Source organism: Mytilus galloprovincialis, chromosome 7 (genome assembly GCF_965363235.1).
Source record: "Mytilus galloprovincialis chromosome 7, xbMytGall1.hap1.1, whole genome shotgun sequence".
Classification (NCBI taxonomy): domain Eukaryota; kingdom Metazoa; phylum Mollusca; class Bivalvia; order Mytilida; family Mytilidae; genus Mytilus; species Mytilus galloprovincialis.
Window position 1 is genome coordinate 61955472 of NC_134844.1, and position 18761 is coordinate 61974232.

Sequence of the window (18761 nt, forward strand, 5' to 3'; positions counted from 1 at the left end):
AATAATGTCTAGACATTTGTTTCAAATTTAAGGTCAAGTTTAAGTTATTGACCCTTTCCTACAAAATTGTAATATCCTATGAGTTCTATAAAATATATTTTAATAGGCAAACACATAGTTGAATCAGTTTAAAAATGCTTGACTCATCAGATTGAAATTTTGAGGGGGAAAAATAATAAGAATTTAAATAACATCATGAACATGTCAGAATTATAATGGTGGAAAGGGATAAATATTAGTTGTAATATCTTGTTTCCCAATCCCCTATAAATAAATATGTCTTAAACTAATAATGATAATGAGTGATATTTTTATGTTTTGGTGCATTTGCGGACTTGTTACGATGGTATTCGCCTTCCATGCCTATTCTTATCTTAGCCATTACTGAAATAAGAAGATAAATAACATGAATAATAATGCTAATGAGTGATATCTTTATGTTTCAGTGCATTTGCTGACTTATTAAGACGGTATTGGCCTTCCATGCCTATACTTATATTAGCCATTACAGAGAACGGTGCCTCTTCAGTATTTTTCCAGGACGAAATGAGCCAGTCATTGATACAGAAAGCTATTAAAGTAGCAGACGACTTAGGGATAGAATATATGACAACTCCTCCAAACTTTCAAAAACAATGTAAATATATTTTAAGTTAAATATAGATTTCACCACTACAACAAGATTGTTACAATATTTCTCTACCTTAGACAGTTAAATTTTAATATTTAAAACATGAGGTTTGCTGAGCTTTTAATATAATTAAAATTTAAGTGTTGAAAGTGGAGAAATATAATACAAGAGTTATAGTGATTGAATCTGTTTCTCTAATGATTTTCATCCTTTTCAAAGATTTGGTGAAATTTGTGTTCTTAATATGTGACGTCACCATAGGGGATTCAAAGTAAAACCAAGAAAATTTTACGAAATGATTCAATTTCAACCAATCATTTGCGGTAACACATATTTCTCAAATGAGGAGAAATATTGTTCTCACACCGATCAAGCAAGCTAACGCGTCGCCAGTAAACTTAATTTGCGACCATCAAATCCCTGATTGATGCCGTCGGAGCTTAAAATACAGTACAGTTATCTCCTAATTAACAAAAAACTTTGAAATCAAATAATGTATCCATATAATTAATCTAATCCTGGCACAGTATCCTTTATGATTTTGAACATTATTGTGAGAGATATTATTCATCATTTATTTTATTTCGTAGAAATGTATATTGCATTACCGTAAAAATCTTGACTTTTTATTTCAGCATTAGTATATAATAATTTCCTGAAAGAAGTATGGCAAAAGAGAGAAGAAATAAATGAGTCATATTATTATGAAGCTACTAGTCCGCCAGCATATGATGAATCAATGTCAAATAGACCTCCAGCCCCATTACCTAAACCATATGACGCGTACAATACCAAAAGTAGTACAAGTAACAGGTAAGATTAATATTGTCTACCACAGTCATTGGAGCTTCAGGTCATATAGGTCAAGAACTAAAAAAAGAGGATATGATAAGGCCTTATTTGGCCTTGAAATTAGAAATAAATATACAAGCCTTCTAGGCATAAGCATTCACGCTTAAATACAAAAAAAAATTGTGTCATTTTGTAGTGTAAATATATTAAATTAATGAAATAATACCTTGTCATTACAGTCAGAGTACAGAGGATTCTGACCCGCTTTATGACCAGCCTTCCCGATATCGTCATCCATCTGATAGTGAGCCGGAGAGACCATCGTCCACTTCGCCTCCTCCTTTCAGAGCAGATCAATCCGGAGAGTATGCTCAAAATGGCGAACATCTAGTCAAACCAAGCGTGATAAAAAGAAGGACCAATATGAATGCAGGTTTGTATACATTGAATTTTAATTTTATATTTGATTGGATTTGCTCTCAGCCTTCTTTTTCAACGAAGAAAAAAATATAGCAAAAATGATACTTTAGTATAATTATAACAAAGAAACATTTTTATGGAAATCTTTTGGTGCTTTTTGCTTTTAACCTTTTAACATCTATCTTTTCATATAACTGCAGAATAGAATAGCAGTTGCATAATAATCATTTAAATTATGAAAATCATTGACCTTGAGATGATGACCTTTACAGGGTACCACCACGACCACTATCGTAAGTCGTACCCTGCAATAGAAACTGAAGGTGCTAAACTTCAGCGGGAACTAGAGAAACCATATCACTTCAGAAAGTCATCAAGTATGAAACTTGCAATGAAGCAAGAGGATGAAGGTGATTGGTGGAAAATTTAATCAATATTGTGTTGCCATGACAACCACCATCCTTTGTTTTCCTACTGTGCTTAATTTAATATTTTCATTGTTTACAGATTTAATCGTCACAGTTATTTTGGTTTTCTGTTTTTTTTTAAGAAAGCTGTATTGTATTTATATTCTGAAATTTTTAGAAAACAAAAATACATTTAGAATTTATGGATTGCTAGTAGTGTAGTTACTGCATTCATTCTTTTAGATATCAAATTTACACAAATAGATATTTTGAATCAACTTGACAAATACAATATAGATATTTTAAAATCTGATGCAACAATTTTATTTGAATTTAATTGAAGCAGTTTGGAGTGGATAATAAAAATCTTCTTTCGAAAGAGTTAATTTCACTAAAAAAAATTTCTAATAGGTGATTGAAGTGTGTTTTTTATCAGCATATGCAACTGTTGTGTTTGGTGTCTGACAATTGATCTACCCAATACTTCAAAGAAATGTTGTTTACAATGCAGTGTTTTCCAAAAAATGTTCATGTAGCCTCCTGTTAAAATGGGAAGTTTGAATTACAATCTTGTTTCTAAAAACTGTAGTACACCTTCAATTACCAATGTAAAAACCTTTTGGTATCCTCTGATTTCTTCTTCAAATTTAAAGATGAAACAAATTCAATTGGATTTTATGAGAAGAGAAAGTAGAATGAAGTGTTTTCATATCCTTGTATCTGAAGCTACAACACAGGATTGAATTTAATCAAATTGATCAATAGCACTATCAAATCATAAATCAAATTGGTTGGCATCAGGAAATATGTTAAAAGAGGGTCTAAATAGGGGTACCTTCATTACAAATAATGTTAACAATATTTTTTGGTGCAAGATGTACATTTTCTTAATGAAAAAAAACCCTCCGGATTTTGACGAATCACACTAAATTCTTTTAAAAATAACAGTAACGGATTATCATTTGAGACTTCTGACAAAACATGGTATCGATATTTTAACAAATCAAGATAAAATTTGATTCTATAAAAAAACGATAGCCAAAAATTACAGTTTTACGTCTGATGAACATTCCTACCCTCTTTAAAGGCTGTAGGGAGAACACTTCATTGTTAGACAGATCTTAGCATCATTGGAAGAAAATGTTGCGTATGATGTCATGGAAAACACTTCCAAGAAATTGTTGCATCTGATTTGCTATACTTTAGATTTTTCGTTGCAGTGTACATAGTAGATTAAAAATCACTTGTTTAATGAATTTGTAGTTGCTAAGTTTTATTTGCCATTTGATGTGAGTGACACCACTTCGTACTTAACAACACAAGTGTGTCATTAAAGTTATTTCGATGTTAGCAATGTTAAAAAATGAATTGCCGATAAATTTTGTCATAATCACTCATCTATATCTCATACACATTATACATGCATAAAAAGTATATAAAATATATATTGATATAATATAACTTCAACATTATAATATTTAATTGTTTATTTTTCATTATTTATCATTTTATCTATAATAGTTAAGCATGTTTAAAAATCTTCACAAACTAATCAATTGATGTTAAATTCTTTATTCATTTTGTAGAAAAAAATATCTTATTTATTTAAACAATTAATGCTTTGCTTTAAATCTGTCATTTCAGCTTTCAGTGTCTGTGTATCAATCAATCTATAAGCATCAGTATTTAAAATGTCTGCAACTAAGGGCCTTTCCATTTATAGTAATGGGGGAGTGTAAGAAGGAAATTTAGTTTTTGTACATGGGTTGTGGATTATTTATAAACTTGTTTCCATTTAACATCTAGATATAAAGTAAGCTGTTTTAATGATGATTAATGAAGTATCCACCTAACAATTTAAAAATAGCATTTTTGTATGGGTTTTCAGGGGCGGATCCAGCCATTTTAAAAAAGGGGGTTCCCAACCCAGGACAAAAGGGGGGGGTTTAACTATATGTCCCCATTCAAATGCATTGATCATCAAAAAAAAAGAGGGGTTCCAACCCCCTGAACCCTCCCCCTGGATCCGCCACTGGTTTTTCAAGTTTTTAGCTCACCTGTCCCGAAGGGACAAGTGAGCTTATGCAATCACTTGGCGTCCGTCGTCTGTCGTCTGTCGTCGTAAACTATTTCCAGAATCTTCTCCTCTGAAACTACTGGGCCAAATACTTTCAAACTTTAACTGAATGTTCCTTAGGGTATCTAATTTATAAATTGTATCCGAAGTTTTGATCTATCAACAAACATGGTCGCCATTGCTAAAAATAGAACATAGGGGTCAAATGCAGTTTTTGGCTTATAACTCAAAAACCAAAGCATTTAGAGCAAATCTGACATGGGGTAATATTGTTTATCAGGTCAAGATCTATCTGCCCTGAAATTTTCAGATGAATCAGACAACCCGTTGTTGGGTTGCTGCCCCTGAATTGGTAATTTTAAGGAAATTTTGCTGTTTTTGGTTATTATCTTGAATATTATTATAGATAGAGATAAACTGTAAACAGGAATAATGTTCAGCAAAGTAAGATTTACAAATAAGTCAACATGACGGAAATGGTCAGTTGACCCCTTTAGGAGTTATTGCCCTTTATAGTCAATTTTTAACCATTTTTGTCGAGCCTGCAACTTTTGTTGCAGAAAGCTCGACATAGGGATAGTGATCCGGCGGCGGCGGCGGCTACGGCGGCGGCGGCTACGGCGGCGGCGTTAGCTCACTTCTTAAAAGCTTTATATTTTAGAAGGTGGAAGACCTGGATGCTTCATACTTTGTATATAGATGCTTCATGTTACGAAGTTTCCGTCAGTCACATGTCCAATGTCCTTGACCTCATTTTCATGGTTCAGTGACCACTTGAAAAAAAAGTTCAAATTTTTTGTAATGTTGAATTCTCTCTTATTATAAGTAATAGGATAAGTATATTTGATATGTGCGTACCTTGCAAGGTCCTCGTGTCTGTCAGACAGTTTTCACTTGACCTCGACCTCATTTCATGGATCAGTGAACAAGGTTAAGTTTTGGTGGTCAAGTCCATATCTCAGATACTATAAGCAATAGGGCTAGTATATTCGGTGTATGGAAGGACTGTAAGGTGTACATGTCCAACTGGCAGGTGTCATCTGACCTTGACCTCATTTTCATGGTTCAGTGGTTATAGTTAAATTTTTGTGTTTTGATCTGTTTTTCTCATACCATATGCAATAGGTCTACTATATTTGTTGTATGGAATGATTGTTAAGTGTACATGTCTAGCGGGCAGATGTCATGTGACCTTGACCTCATTTTCATGGTTCAGTGGTCAAAGTTAAGTTTTTGAGTTTGGTCTTTTTATCTAATGCTATATGCCATAGGTCAACTATATTTGGTGTATGGAAATATTTTATGATCTTTATGTCAGTCGAGCAGGTTTTATTTAACCGTGACCTCATTTTCACGGTTCATTGCACAGTGTTAAGTTTTTGTGTTTTGGTCTATTTTTCTTAAACTATAAGTAATGTGTCAACTATATATGTTGTATAGAAGCATTGTTAGCTGTACCTGTCTGCCTTGCATGGTTCATCTGACTTGGACCTCTTTTTCAAGGTTCATTGGTCTTTGTTTAGTTATCTTGGTTAATGTTAAGTTTATGTGACAGTTGTAATAAAGCTTAGCTTTATACTTAGGACTATCAACATAATATCAATGATTAGTATAGAAGGCGAGACATTTCAGCGTGTGCACTCTTGTTTGTAAATCTTAGTAATCTTTTACAAAAATCTTCTCTTCTGAAACTTCTGGGCCAAATACTTCCAAACTTTAATTGAATGTTCCTTAGGGTATCTAGTTTGTAAATTGTATCCGAAGTTATGATCTATCAACAAACATGGTCGCCATTGCTAAAAATAGAACATAGGGGTCAAATGCAGTTTTTGGCTTATAACTCAAAAACCAAAGCATTTAGAGCAAATCTGACATTGGGTAATATTGTTTATCAGGTCAAGATCTATCTGCCCTGAAATTTTCAGATGAATGAGACAACCTGTTGTTGGGTTACTGCCCCTGAATTGGTAATTTTAAGGAAATTTTGCTGTTTTTGGTTATTATCTTGAATATTATTATAGATAGAGATAAACTGTAAACAGCAATAATGTTCAGCAAAGTAAGATTTACAAATAAGTCAACATGACGGAAATGGTCAGTTGACCCCTTTAGGAGTTATTGCCCTTTACAGTCAATTTTTAACCATTTTTCGTAAATCTTAGTAATCTTTTACAAAAATCTTCTCCTCTGAAACTACTGGGCCAAATACTTCCAAACTTTAACTGAATGTTCCTTAGGGTATCTAGTTTGTAAATTGTATCCGAAGTTGTGATCTATCAACAAACATGGTCGCCATTGCTAAAAATAGAACATAGGGGTCAAATGCAGTTTTTGGCTTATAACTCAAACACCAAAGCATTTTAGAGCAAATCTGACATGGGATAATATTGTTTATCAGGTCAAGATCTATCTGCCCTGAAATTTTCAGATGAATCAGACAACCTGTTGTTGGGTTACTGCCCCTGAATTGGTAATTTTAAAGAAATTTTGCTGTTTTTGGTTATTATCTTGAATATTATTATAGATAGAGATAAACTGTAAACAGCAATAATGTTCAGCAAAGTAAGATTTACAAATAAGTCAACATGACGGAAATAGTCAGTTGACCCCTTTAGGAGTCATTGCCCTTTATAGTCAATTTTTAACCATTTTTCGTAAATCTTAGTAATCTTTTACAAAAATCTTCTCCTCTGAAACTACTGGGCCAAATACTTCCAAACTTTAACTGAATGTTCCTTAGGGTATCTAGTTTGTAAATTGTAACCGAAGTTATGATCTATCAACAAACATGGTCGCCATTGCTAAAAATAGAACATAGGGTCAAATGCAGTTTTTGGCTTATAACTCAAAAACCAAAGCATTTAGAGCAAATCTGACATTGGGTAATATTGTTTATCAGGTCAAGATCTATCTGCCCTGAAATTTTCAGATGAATCAGACAACCTGTTGTTGGGTTGCTGCCCCTGAATTGATAATTTTAAGGAAATTTTGCTGTTTTTGTTTGTTATCTTGAATATAATTATAGATAGAAATAAACTGTAAACAGCAATAATGTTCAGCAAAGTAAAATCTTCAATTAAGTCAATTTGACCAAAATTGTCAATTGACCCCTTAAGGAGTTATTGCCCTTTAAAGACTTTTTTCACAATTTGTTCATCATGTTGACTTACTTTAAAAAATCTTCTCCTTTGAAACTGCTGTATCAATTTCAGCCAAACTTAGGCTAAATGAGTTTCAGATTATCTAGTATAAATTTTATATTTTATTTCCTTGTATGTCAAGAAACATAGCTCCTATGGCTAAAATAGAACATAGGAGAAAATGATTATTTTTTTTGGCTTTTGAAGAAAATAGGACGATCCAAAAAACATTTAAATAAATTGAAAAGCCAAAATAATCATTGATGAGAGATTTAACCAAAAGAATTAAGGTGAGCGATTCAGGCTCTTGAGAGCCTCTTGTTTCTTACCCCTGCACATCCATAGTAGAAGGATAGCCCTAAGAATAAATCTTCATAGAAAAATAGTGTTGAACTCTTCTTATACTATTTAGGCTATATTTTTCAAGGCCAGATTCTTTGTTTTAAAGCCATTAAACTAATTATAATATTTTTAATACAATAATTTTTTTTAATCGAAATTTGATGTGAAATACTGATGCATGTAGAATTATGAAATTTTAAAAAATAGTGGCCACATAATATAAGGTAGCATATATTCTTAGTTGAAATTCTTTTGTCTTATGGACCTTTTATCATTATCAGTGGTGGATCCAGGATAGCTGTGGATAGCTTTCATCACCAAAATTTTAGAAAAAATATCATGTTTTCTCATTATTTATGTGTTTTTTTAGCTCTGCATTATCTATTACATTTTCTGGAATATCGCTCCAAAGAAATCCTGAATCCGCCACTGGTTATAAAGAGTTTCTCAGGTTCTTGATTCACATTGTTTGCAGCAAGAACACCTTATTTGGTGCCGTGTCTCATTGTTTCTTGTCAATTCACATTTCATCGTGCTGTCATTTCTTCTAAAGCTTGGGCTCTCAACGAAAGAAGATTACCAAGTAAAGCATCAACATTACCAACAGACATTGGACAAAATTTTCATGAAAACGGTGAACTAAGTGTTTCTGTTTAGACATTTTGCAGTAGTTAAAGCATTTTAGATTTAGAAAGCTTTTATTTCAATCATTTAACAGCATGGATGTTAGCATTGTTATCATATTTATTTATAAATGCAGTGTCACATTAAGACTTGTTCCATTTTTTTTCTACACACAACAAATGTACTGTGATATCGGTAAAAGTGAAAGGCAAAATTTTTTTTTATAATTTCTTCAATGTTGGGCCATAAAAAAGAATAGGTTTGTTTGCCCAAACGCTACCTACCCAGAAAAAAGCTGCCTACTCAAAATCTTTTATGTCCTGATTTGAAGAAGTTTTTTTTTTAATCAAAATCTTTTATGTCCTGATTTGAAGAAGTTTTTTTTTAATCGGATAGCCATGAAGACTTATAAACCATAGATACAAATGTACTACAATTTCTTTTTGTTGAAAAAAAAGAAAATGCCTACCTACCTACCCACTGTCTCAACCATAGGGTAGGGTTTGGGCAAACCAAAATATTTTTAATTGTGGCCTTGGAGATTTTATTTCATTTATATTTCAAATTTTAAAAATTGTACATTTGTCTGGAAGATTTGCATAATTTTAAATAAATTGTATCTCTGAATACTTTTTTTTATGGTAGAATTAGCCAGAATCATGATCAAGTGCAAAAATCACATTTTTTCAGTGGAATTTTTGATAAATGGTTAATTTAGAAAAGGTTTTGTGTCATTTTAGAAAAAAACTTATCTTTGAAAGTTTAATTCTACTGTAAAAATCTTGAAGATATAAATGCTGTCACTTTTTTTTCAGTCATAACTTCTTGATATATAGCACCAAGCTTTGTCTGGTTATCCTATGTCATGTGACCTGGTTATGCCATACCATGTGACCTGGTTATCCCATGTCATGTGACTTGGGTATGCCATACCATGTGACCTGGTTATGCTTTACCATGTAACACTTTTTCAGTTCCTATGCCCAGTTTTATTTGTTGATATGTTATATCTTTGAATTAGATGAAGTAGGTGTTAAACTACTGGCTAATAGCTTGATATGTCTTGTGTACATTTATTACATTCCCTTTTCCTTTTTTGAAAAATGAAGAAAAAACACAGGATTTTTAAATTAAAGTTAAAAGAAAATACAACAATTAAAATACCATCTGAACTTCTAATTTTTTTTAGCATTTTAGTTATGACTCTTGTTTTATTGTCAGGGGTCATTACAATTCAGAATTATAGGGAGAACAATTTGTTTTGTTTTGAATTGTTGGTTTGGAAATTGAGTGAGAGAAATGCAGACAGTGCACAGCTTTTGGTGAACAACAAAAATATATATACATCACATACACATATCTCTTAAAAGCCTCTGCATGCATATCACTTCCCCCCCACTCTGGGATAAATATTTCCATAACACTTTTCTTAAGAACTTTAGGACAGGATGACTTACTTTTAGGTTAGTAATAAGAGTAGTTATTTGTGAGCATATTTTGGATCTGTCCTAAAACCACTTAAAATACTTTTAATTTTTCGTGATGAAAACATCTAAAATTTTCCAGAAACTTGTTCTCCAATGCGTTAGAACTGAATGACATCATATTTAGTCAGCAGCTTGGCTGTAATAGGTTGTAAAGTGTAAGCGCTTTTTATTAGGTCTGTCGTGCACCTACTTCTTATTTTCAGAAACTTTGTATTACGAGTGGGGCTGTGCTTAGCATGTCAAAGTATAAATTCTTATTGTCAATTTTTGACAAAAGAATAAAATATTAAAATACTTACATTTGTATTTTCTAATTTCAATTTTCTAATTTATTAAATAGATATTTTTTTAATTTCTATTTATAAAATAGTTATTCTGTAATTTCTATTTATAAAAAATGTATTTTCTTATTTCTATTAATAAAAAAGTAATTTTCTAATTTCTATTTATTTATAAAACAGCTGTTTTCTTATTTCTACTTATAAAAATAAGTCACATCAATCATTACTATGATGTTAATAGTAAACCAATTAAAAGTTATGGTTTTAAAAGCATGGCTCTTTTGTATGAATGTTAGATTAGGTAATTTACTCTGTGTGTTGTAAATCCTAATGTTGAACCCCTACCCTATGTATATGCTGTTTACGATTGAAACGATTTATGTATTACCCTGTTTTCATATAACTGGTTAGATTATTTAAATTTTATTAGATTTTTTTAGATTTTTTTTTAAATTGTGCTGTTTGAAAAACAGTCAAAACAGCTTTGTTTAGGCAAATTTAACTTTTTCAATATGTTGAATTTTGAAATTTATGATTTGCCAAAACTAGGGCAATTTTGGTGTAGTCAGATCTTGATAAAATGATAAAATAATTGGCCACTTGAAAGATGAAGTAGTCCTTTATTTAGCATATCTACTACCCAAAAAGATAAAGTTCCTTTAATCGCAGATTGCAAAACATAAAAATTCCAATTCAGTGGCATCAGTAGTGGTCGTCGACTTCATATATTATTTGTATGAAACTTTATATTTCTAAAAAGTGAAAAAGACTGAAACATTATATTACTTTTATATGGATGCCTTTTATAATGAAGTCTTTATCTGTCACATGTCCATTGTCCTTGACCTCATTTTCATGATTCAGCTTCTACTTACTTAAAAAGCTATTAAGTAAATTACCTCAATTTTGCTTGGTTTTCATTATTGGGGAAAATTCGTCTCAATATAGCTATATAAAGCTAGAAAAAATAGAAAAAATGTATTATAACATTTCTTGAATAATTAATCTCAAATGTTTGCCCATCGTTCACCAATTTACCAATTTTATAACAATTCTGTGCTTCTTTTACAGGAAATTGGAGTGAGCAGTCACGGCATCCTTCAACTGGTTCAAGAGAGTCTGAAGAGACGGTTTGGGTAGAAAATGAGCAATATGCTTCCTTTTATGAAATGCAGAGAAAATCAAACGTAAGTCATTAGGATTGCGATAACTTTCAAGTGAAAGATAAAATGATAGAAATAAGAAGATGTGTCATGAATGCCAATGAGGCGACTATCAACCAGAGACCAAATGACTTTGTTTTTTAAGAGCAAATGAATATAATAATGTTTTTGTTAGATTGTTTGGCTTGTGGAGCAGTTTATTTTGGTATAAGTTTTTTGATTGGCTTATATCAAACCAAAATTTTTAGCTCACCTGTCCCGAAGGGACAAGTGAGCTTATGCCATCACTTGGCGTCCGTCGTCGTCCGTCGTCTGTCGTCTGTCGTCTGTCGTCCGTCGTCTGTCGTCGTAAACTATTTCAAGAATCTTCTCCTCTGAAACTACTGAGGCAAATACTTTCAAACTTTAACTGAATGTTCCTTAGGGTATCTAATTTATAAATTGTATCCGAAGTTTTGATCTATCAACAAACATGGTCGCCATTGCTAAAAATAGAACATAGGGGTCAAATGCAGTTTTTGGCTTATAACTCAAAAACCAAAGCATTTAGAGCAAATCTGACAGGGGTAATAATGTTTATCAGGTCAAGATCTATCTGCCCTGAAATTTTCAGATGAATCAGACAACCCGTTGTTGGGTTGCTGCCCCTGAATTGGTAATTTTAAGGAAATTTTGCTGTTTTTGGTAATTATCTTGAATATTATTATAGATAGAGATAAACTGTAAACAGGAATAATGTTCAGCAAAGTAAGATTTACAAATAAGTCAACATGACCGAAATGGTCAGTTGACCCCTTTAGGAGTTATTGCCCTTTATAGTCAATTTTTAACCATTTTTCGTAAATCTTAGTAATCTTTTACAAAAATCTTCTCCTCTGAAACTACTGGGCAAAATACTTTCAAACTTTAACTGAATGTTCCTTAGGGTATCTAGTTTGTAAATTTTATCCGAAGTTATGATCTATCAACAAACATGGTCGCCATTGCTAAAAATAGAACATAGGGGTCAAATGCAGTTTTGGCTTATAACTCAAAAACCAAAGCATTTAGAGCAAATCTGACCTGGGGCTATATTGTTTATCAGGTCATGATCTATCTGCCCTGAAATTTTCAGATGAATCAGACAACCTGTTGTTGGGTTGCTGCCCCTGAATTGATAATTTTAAGGAAATTTTGCTGTTTTTGGTAATTATCTTGAATATTATTATAGATAGAGATAAACTGTAAACAGCAATAATGTTCAGCAAAGTAAGATTTACAAATAATTCAAATGACGGAAATGGTCAGTTGACCCCTTTAGGAGTTATTGCCCTTTATAGTCAATTTTTAACCATTTTTCGTAAATCTTAAAAATCTTTTACAAAATTCTTCTCCTCTGTAACTACTGGGCCAAATACTTCCAAACTTTAACTGAATGTTCCTTAGGGTATCTAGTTTGTAAATTGTATCCGAAGTTATGATCTATCAACAAACATGGTCGCCATTGCTAAAAATAGAACATAGGGGTCAAATGCAGTTTTTGGCTTATAACTCAAAAACCAAAGCATTTAGAGCAAATCTGACCTGGGGTTATATTGTTTATCAGGTCAAGATCTACAATGTATCTGCCCTGAAATTTTCAGATGAATCAGACAACCTGTTGTTGGGTTGCTGCCCCTGAATTGATAATTTTAAGGAAATTTTGCTGTTTTTGTTTATTATCTTGAATATAATTATAGATAGAAATAAACTGTAAACAGCAATGATGTTCAGCAAAGTAGGATCTTCAATTAAGTCAATTTGACCAAAATTGTCAATTGACCCCTTAAGGAGTTATTGCCCTTTAAGGACTTTTTTCGCAATTTGTTCATCATGTTGACTTACTTTAAAAAATCTTCTCCTTTGAAACTGCTGTATCAATTTCAGCCAAACTTAGGCTAAATGAGTTTCAGAGTATTTAGTATAAATTTTATATTTTATTTCCTTGTATGTCAAGAAACATAGCTACTATGGCTAAAATAGAACATAGGAGAAAATGATTATTTTTTTTGGCTTTTGAAGAAAATAGGACGATCCAAAAAACATTTAAATAAATTGAAAAGCCAAAATAATCATTGATGAGAGATTTAACCAAAAGAATTAAGGTGAGCGATTCAGGCTCTTGAGAGCCTCTTGTTTTATTTTATGATCAGAAGTAAAAATCAAGTAAGAAAAGCACTACCCATCAGAGCACCCTTAATAAAAAAAAATGCTTGTAATGCAGGAACATTTTTTATAGAAACATAATCCTGGCTGATTTTTGTTAAATGGAAAACATGAATCTATTTTGTTGTCTTTGTAGTTGTATAGTCCCCAGAAAAGGAATTCTGCTGGAATCAATGCTCCTCTAGCAAAACCAGAACAGATTGAAATAGCAGACTATGCCACTGTAAAGGTTGGTTATCAGTGCGGTCACACATTTTTTTAGCAAGATTTTTGTACTCAGACTCTAGAATCAACCAATCAGAATTTGCTTCTCAGTTTCAAAATAATAAGCTTTTCAAAACACTAGTTTATGTTGATAGGGGATTAATAAAGGAATCAAAAGAGCAAAAACAAATATAGGTCAATGTGCTTTTTTTTGTAATATTAGCCATTGAAATTTGTGTGGGAAAATGTTCTCTCCTGACTTTTTATACGACCGCAAAAATTTTTTGCGTTCCTATAATGGTATGATGTCGTCTGCGTCGTCGTCTGAAGACACATTTGGTGTCCGGACAATAACTTTAGTTTTAGTGTAATTTTTGTGAGAATTAGAAAAAAAAAAACACCTGTTTACACACATATATTTTATTTTCACTTTAATACAAGTTTACCTGAATATAAAAATAAGGAGATAACTCTCTACAAGAGACAATATAACACTTATATTAATAACTATAGGTCGAGTATGGCCTTCAACAATGAGTAAAACCTTTACCTCAAATAACATGTTTATAAGTACATGGGTTCTCCATATTTGCAGGATGCATTGGGTTATCCACTGATAGAGAATGATTATGCTTCTGTATGTGATCAACTTCCTGTAGGACAACTTCAACGTATTAAATCTACTCAGCGGAAAGCTAAAGACAAGAATAAGCTCAAAACAGGTTGGTAAATTGGAAAAAAAGTATTTTTAAGATTTATAATTAAGGAAATATATCTACTATGTTTATATCTGTTAATACATTTTCCAACTGGCTTAAAGAGAGTATTTCTGTTTTCAACGATTGCCTTTTATTGGAATTCGAATTGAAGAAGGGGTAAAAAAACTCAGCTTACTAGGTAAAGTCCTATCAAATCAATGATTGACTCCTGATTTTGGTTTATTAAACCAATAGCAAATTATCCTGTCTAGTTTGAATGAAGTAACTGATAATTATTTAAACTAAACCCTGGCTCAAAATTTGCTCTTTTTGATAGCTTTGTTAACTGAAGACTATTAAACAAAGCTTAGGGGACAGTTACATAAAAAAACTTGTCTGAAAATGCAGAAAGGTAAAGGAAATTTAAAAACAGTTTCTATGAAACTTTTTGCATATATATTCAAATATTTCCTTTTCTGTAGATTTCTGGCTTTTCAAAGAAAATAGTTGTATGCATAAGATAAAAAGTCATTGCTCAAAAACCTCTTGGGGTCAGGTAATTGGATTCAACTGAGCCTAGTCCTTTACAATTCTATGTTTCCTATATTCAAAAACAATTTTTGTTCAGGGGTTACAAATGATCATGTTTTGAAAACTCTGCAGTTGGAAAATGTTGACACAAAATCTTTTGTAGTGTGGATGCTTACCAAAATGATCTGACTGGATGTATTTGACCTTGTCTTATGTATATGTGTGCACTGTTCTTCTATACAACTGTTTACTTGTTCTTCTGTTTATTTGAATTGAATACAGTGTTTCTTAGTTTTTCCAGCTATTTCTCTGTTGTATCATACAATTTATATGTGGTATGCATGTATCATGTATATAGGCAAGATTTATGTGTAAGGATTTGATACATGTCCGTGAACTTTGTTGTGTAATTCTACATCTACATAAATTCATGAACAGTTGTACAGCACATTTACTATGTAGACAAAATTCAATCCTTTTTTTGTTTTTCACTGTATTCTGTATAAAATTTTACTAATAATTATGAGTTAAAAAAAAAATTATTTAAAGATTTCATGTCTGACAGATTTAATTGCAAAGTTAGATCTGATTTTACAATATTATTATATACAAAAGTTACTGTGATTTAAAAAAAAAGAAGCAAGTTCATGTTTTGATTATGAATTCTGGTGAAAAAAAGATTGATAGATTACTGAATTATATATAGAAACAACAAAATTTTGAGATTAAAGATAAAAAAAATTATGAAAATCGGGAAGGAAATGAGTTAAATGTATTTGTTTGAAAATCTACAAATTAACATAAAATATTAAGGAAAATATTTAGAATTGAATGACTTTTGTCCATGTTCTATATTAAGAATTAAATAAATGTCAGTAGGTACAAACTTGATGACTTGAATATGATGTTTAAACTGACCTTGACATTTAAGTGATCTTATCTCCTATATTACATTTTTTTATTGTAACATTTGGTGAAGAACAGCAATGAGAATGTTTTTTTTTGGGTTTAGAAAAAAAAATGACATTGATTTGGTGTCTAGAATTGATACACTATGTCCTGATCTTCAATTACCTTTCTATGAATTAACAAAAGTATATATATATGTGTGTTAGTAATAAGTTTCCAAGTTTAAATCTAGTTATTCCTGGAATGTTATACCTAAGGGAGGAAACATTTGGAATTACCTTTCCAGGGGCAGATCAAGCAATTTTTAAAAGGGGGAGAAGGGGGGGGGGGGGGGGTGTCCCAACCCCAGGAGAAAAAGGGGAGGGTTCCAACTGTATGTCCCCATTGAAATGCATTAAACATCCAAAAAACGCTCCCCGGGATTCACCATTGCTTTCTGAAAATTAATGAAAGAATAAGTGTTTGAAAATAAGACTTTTCAAATTCAAAACTAGTAATTCTAGGAAAGTTTGATGATAAGGAAGGACATATTTTTAATATTAATTAAAGAGCCAAAGTGTAGAAAAAAATGTCTATGTGACTGAACTTTAATATGAGAAAGTGAACTGTTCTTTTTCCCACACAAAGTGAAAGAACAACATGAACAACTACATGACATTTTCCTTCCTTTCTTCATTTACTGATAATTAAGGATATGGTGTTACATGTTTTCATTCCTTAAAAAAGGTATTCATACTTTTTACAGAATGTTTTATTCTTGTTCTAAATTAGTATAAAAAAAAATTGAAAAAAATAAAATGTTGTTTGTGTAAAACAAATAATGGTAAAGGATGCAATGGCAATTTGTCATTGCAATTTGGGAAAAAAGGGGAGGGGGTAGGGTGGATGGGAAAATTGGAAGCCACTGAAAAAAAAAAGCTATGTTGAATAGGGACAGAAATTTAGTCTTGTAACATGACACATACAGATCTCTAAAAGAATTGCTGCAAGGGTTCTTAACATGTAGAGAGCGTTGCACTCTCTCTTTGCAAGGATTTAGATTTCAAAATATACATGATGTATCGATCAAATATGTTAGTCGAAAACATTTTATTACGGAAAATCAGCACATGAAGATATATGCTGCTCATGCAATAATTGTTTAGGATTCAGAAACAAGCATAAATGTTAACCAGACAGCAACCCAATAATAAAGGTGAACACACTTAACATAAGTAACCATGGTAACTAACTACATGTTGATCAAACTTTCTTGGTTCTCTATAGATGATCGTCTTCAGTGGTCGTATCGATGTCAAAAGTTGCAACATATTTTCACCAGACATTTTTCTTCTCCTACTATTGGCTATGACGCCCTATATTCTTCTAGTACACTTGATATTTTGTGTAAGTAAAACAGGAGTTGCCTCCCTTGTCTTGAAAGTAATGGTGTAACAACGCTTATTGAAAATATTTTTTCTTTTGCATAGATGCATGTTTGGTGTTGTCGTGAATGAATGAATTCTGTTCTTGGTTTTCAGCAAGTGTGTTGAATATATTATAATACTTATAATTATTGATGTAAAAAAATATAAACAGGTTGTAATTGGACTCAATGATATGAAATTTAAGATTTGTAGTAATTGCTAATAATCATACTCTATTACTGTTTCCACAGTAACATGTTAAAGGCTGTTAAATATAAGTTAATTTGAATATGCATATCTGAAATGTATTGTAGTTATAGCTAATTTCCTAATGCATGTAGAGCAAGACTTTGGTTAGTTTGCTTCCTTTGTTTTGTAAATTGTACAATAGTAATTATAATAACTTCCAATCAAATTTAAATATAATATATGCAGGTTAAACTATGTCTACATATATTGTTTCAAATTAACATATTACAAAGCTTAGATAAACGTTTATACAAACAAAGCAAGCAAGCTAACCAAAGTTTTACTCTACAAGCATTTTGAAATTGGCTGTAATCACATGTATGTACCATATTAATTTGTTCTGAAGGAACATGTGAGGTGTATAATATTTATCAATCAGATGTTTCAGTATATACCCTTCAGCATGTTGTTACTATGAACTGCATTTTGTTAGATTGTTGATATAAACTTAATTTTCCATATTTAAAAGCTTTTAGAATTGTAAGAAGTAAGTTGTAATGATAGTAAATGTTCATGGGAAATGGCTTTGTATGCTGCTTAGTGCTGTACCAGAAAAATGTACCATGGACTCTGAAGGCACCCAGAGAATTTAAGCCACATAGTCAAATACTAAAATATGATCAAAATCCAATCACCTAAAGTCCCCTCAATAGACATGTTACCCAGAGAATTTTAACCATACAGACAAATACTAAATTATGTTAAAAAAAAAAACAATCACCTAAAGACATTTATTTGCAATTGCTTTCAAAAGTCCACCCACCTTCCAACATTTTTTTTTTGAAAATTCCATTTAAAAAGTACAGAAAGCATTTGAAATTGAGTCGAACATCTTTAAGACCACAATATGTTAAATGATGTAGCTAGTTGGTTGAGTCTATTACAAGATTGGCTCTAGCCCAATTTTGATGGGTACTTACCGTATTGACAATTATACCACATCAAACCAAAACGTTACAGCTGATCCAATCGAGGGTGTACTTAATGCATAGAATTTAATTTTGCTTGTTTGTAAGAAGAACCATAAAATCTCTATTGTCTATAAGAATAGGTGATGATAGGTATATTGAAGAGGCTTATTGAAATGGTTTGGTTTGCTTTGAGTAGCTACATGCATAAGCAAAAGATGAGGAATTGTGGTAATAATAAAAGGGTGCATACGTTAACACTGGCCTGCGTTTCAGGAATTGAAAGTAAACCCATCGTGCCTGAATAA

General features: G+C 31.6%; 1 protein-coding gene across 12 annotated transcripts in view; it reads left to right on the top strand.

Moving 5' to 3' along the window:
• The window catches only part of LOC143083432 (rho GTPase-activating protein 190-like), a 72553-nt gene that overhangs the window by 26295 nt on the left and 27497 nt on the right, over window positions 1–18761 (top strand). For 4 of the 12 annotated variants that reach the window (XM_076259681.1, XM_076259683.1, XM_076259684.1 and 1 more), the window contains exons 12-20: window positions 447–637; window positions 1267–1444; window positions 1663–1856; window positions 2116–2253; window positions 8363–8443; window positions 11273–11388; window positions 13685–13777; window positions 14348–14474; window positions 17157–17276. In XM_076259681.1, coding sequence (XP_076115796.1) covers window positions 447–637; window positions 1267–1444; window positions 1663–1856; window positions 2116–2253; window positions 8363–8443; window positions 11273–11388; window positions 13685–13777; window positions 14348–14474; window positions 17157–17276 — 1238 coding nt within the window. The remainder of the gene's footprint in view (window positions 1–446; window positions 638–1266; window positions 1445–1662; window positions 1857–2115; window positions 2254–8362; window positions 8444–11272; window positions 11389–13684; window positions 13778–14347; window positions 14475–17156; window positions 17277–18761) is intronic. The other 8 variants (XM_076259686.1, XM_076259689.1, XM_076259691.1 and 5 more) reach the window with 6 other exon arrangements.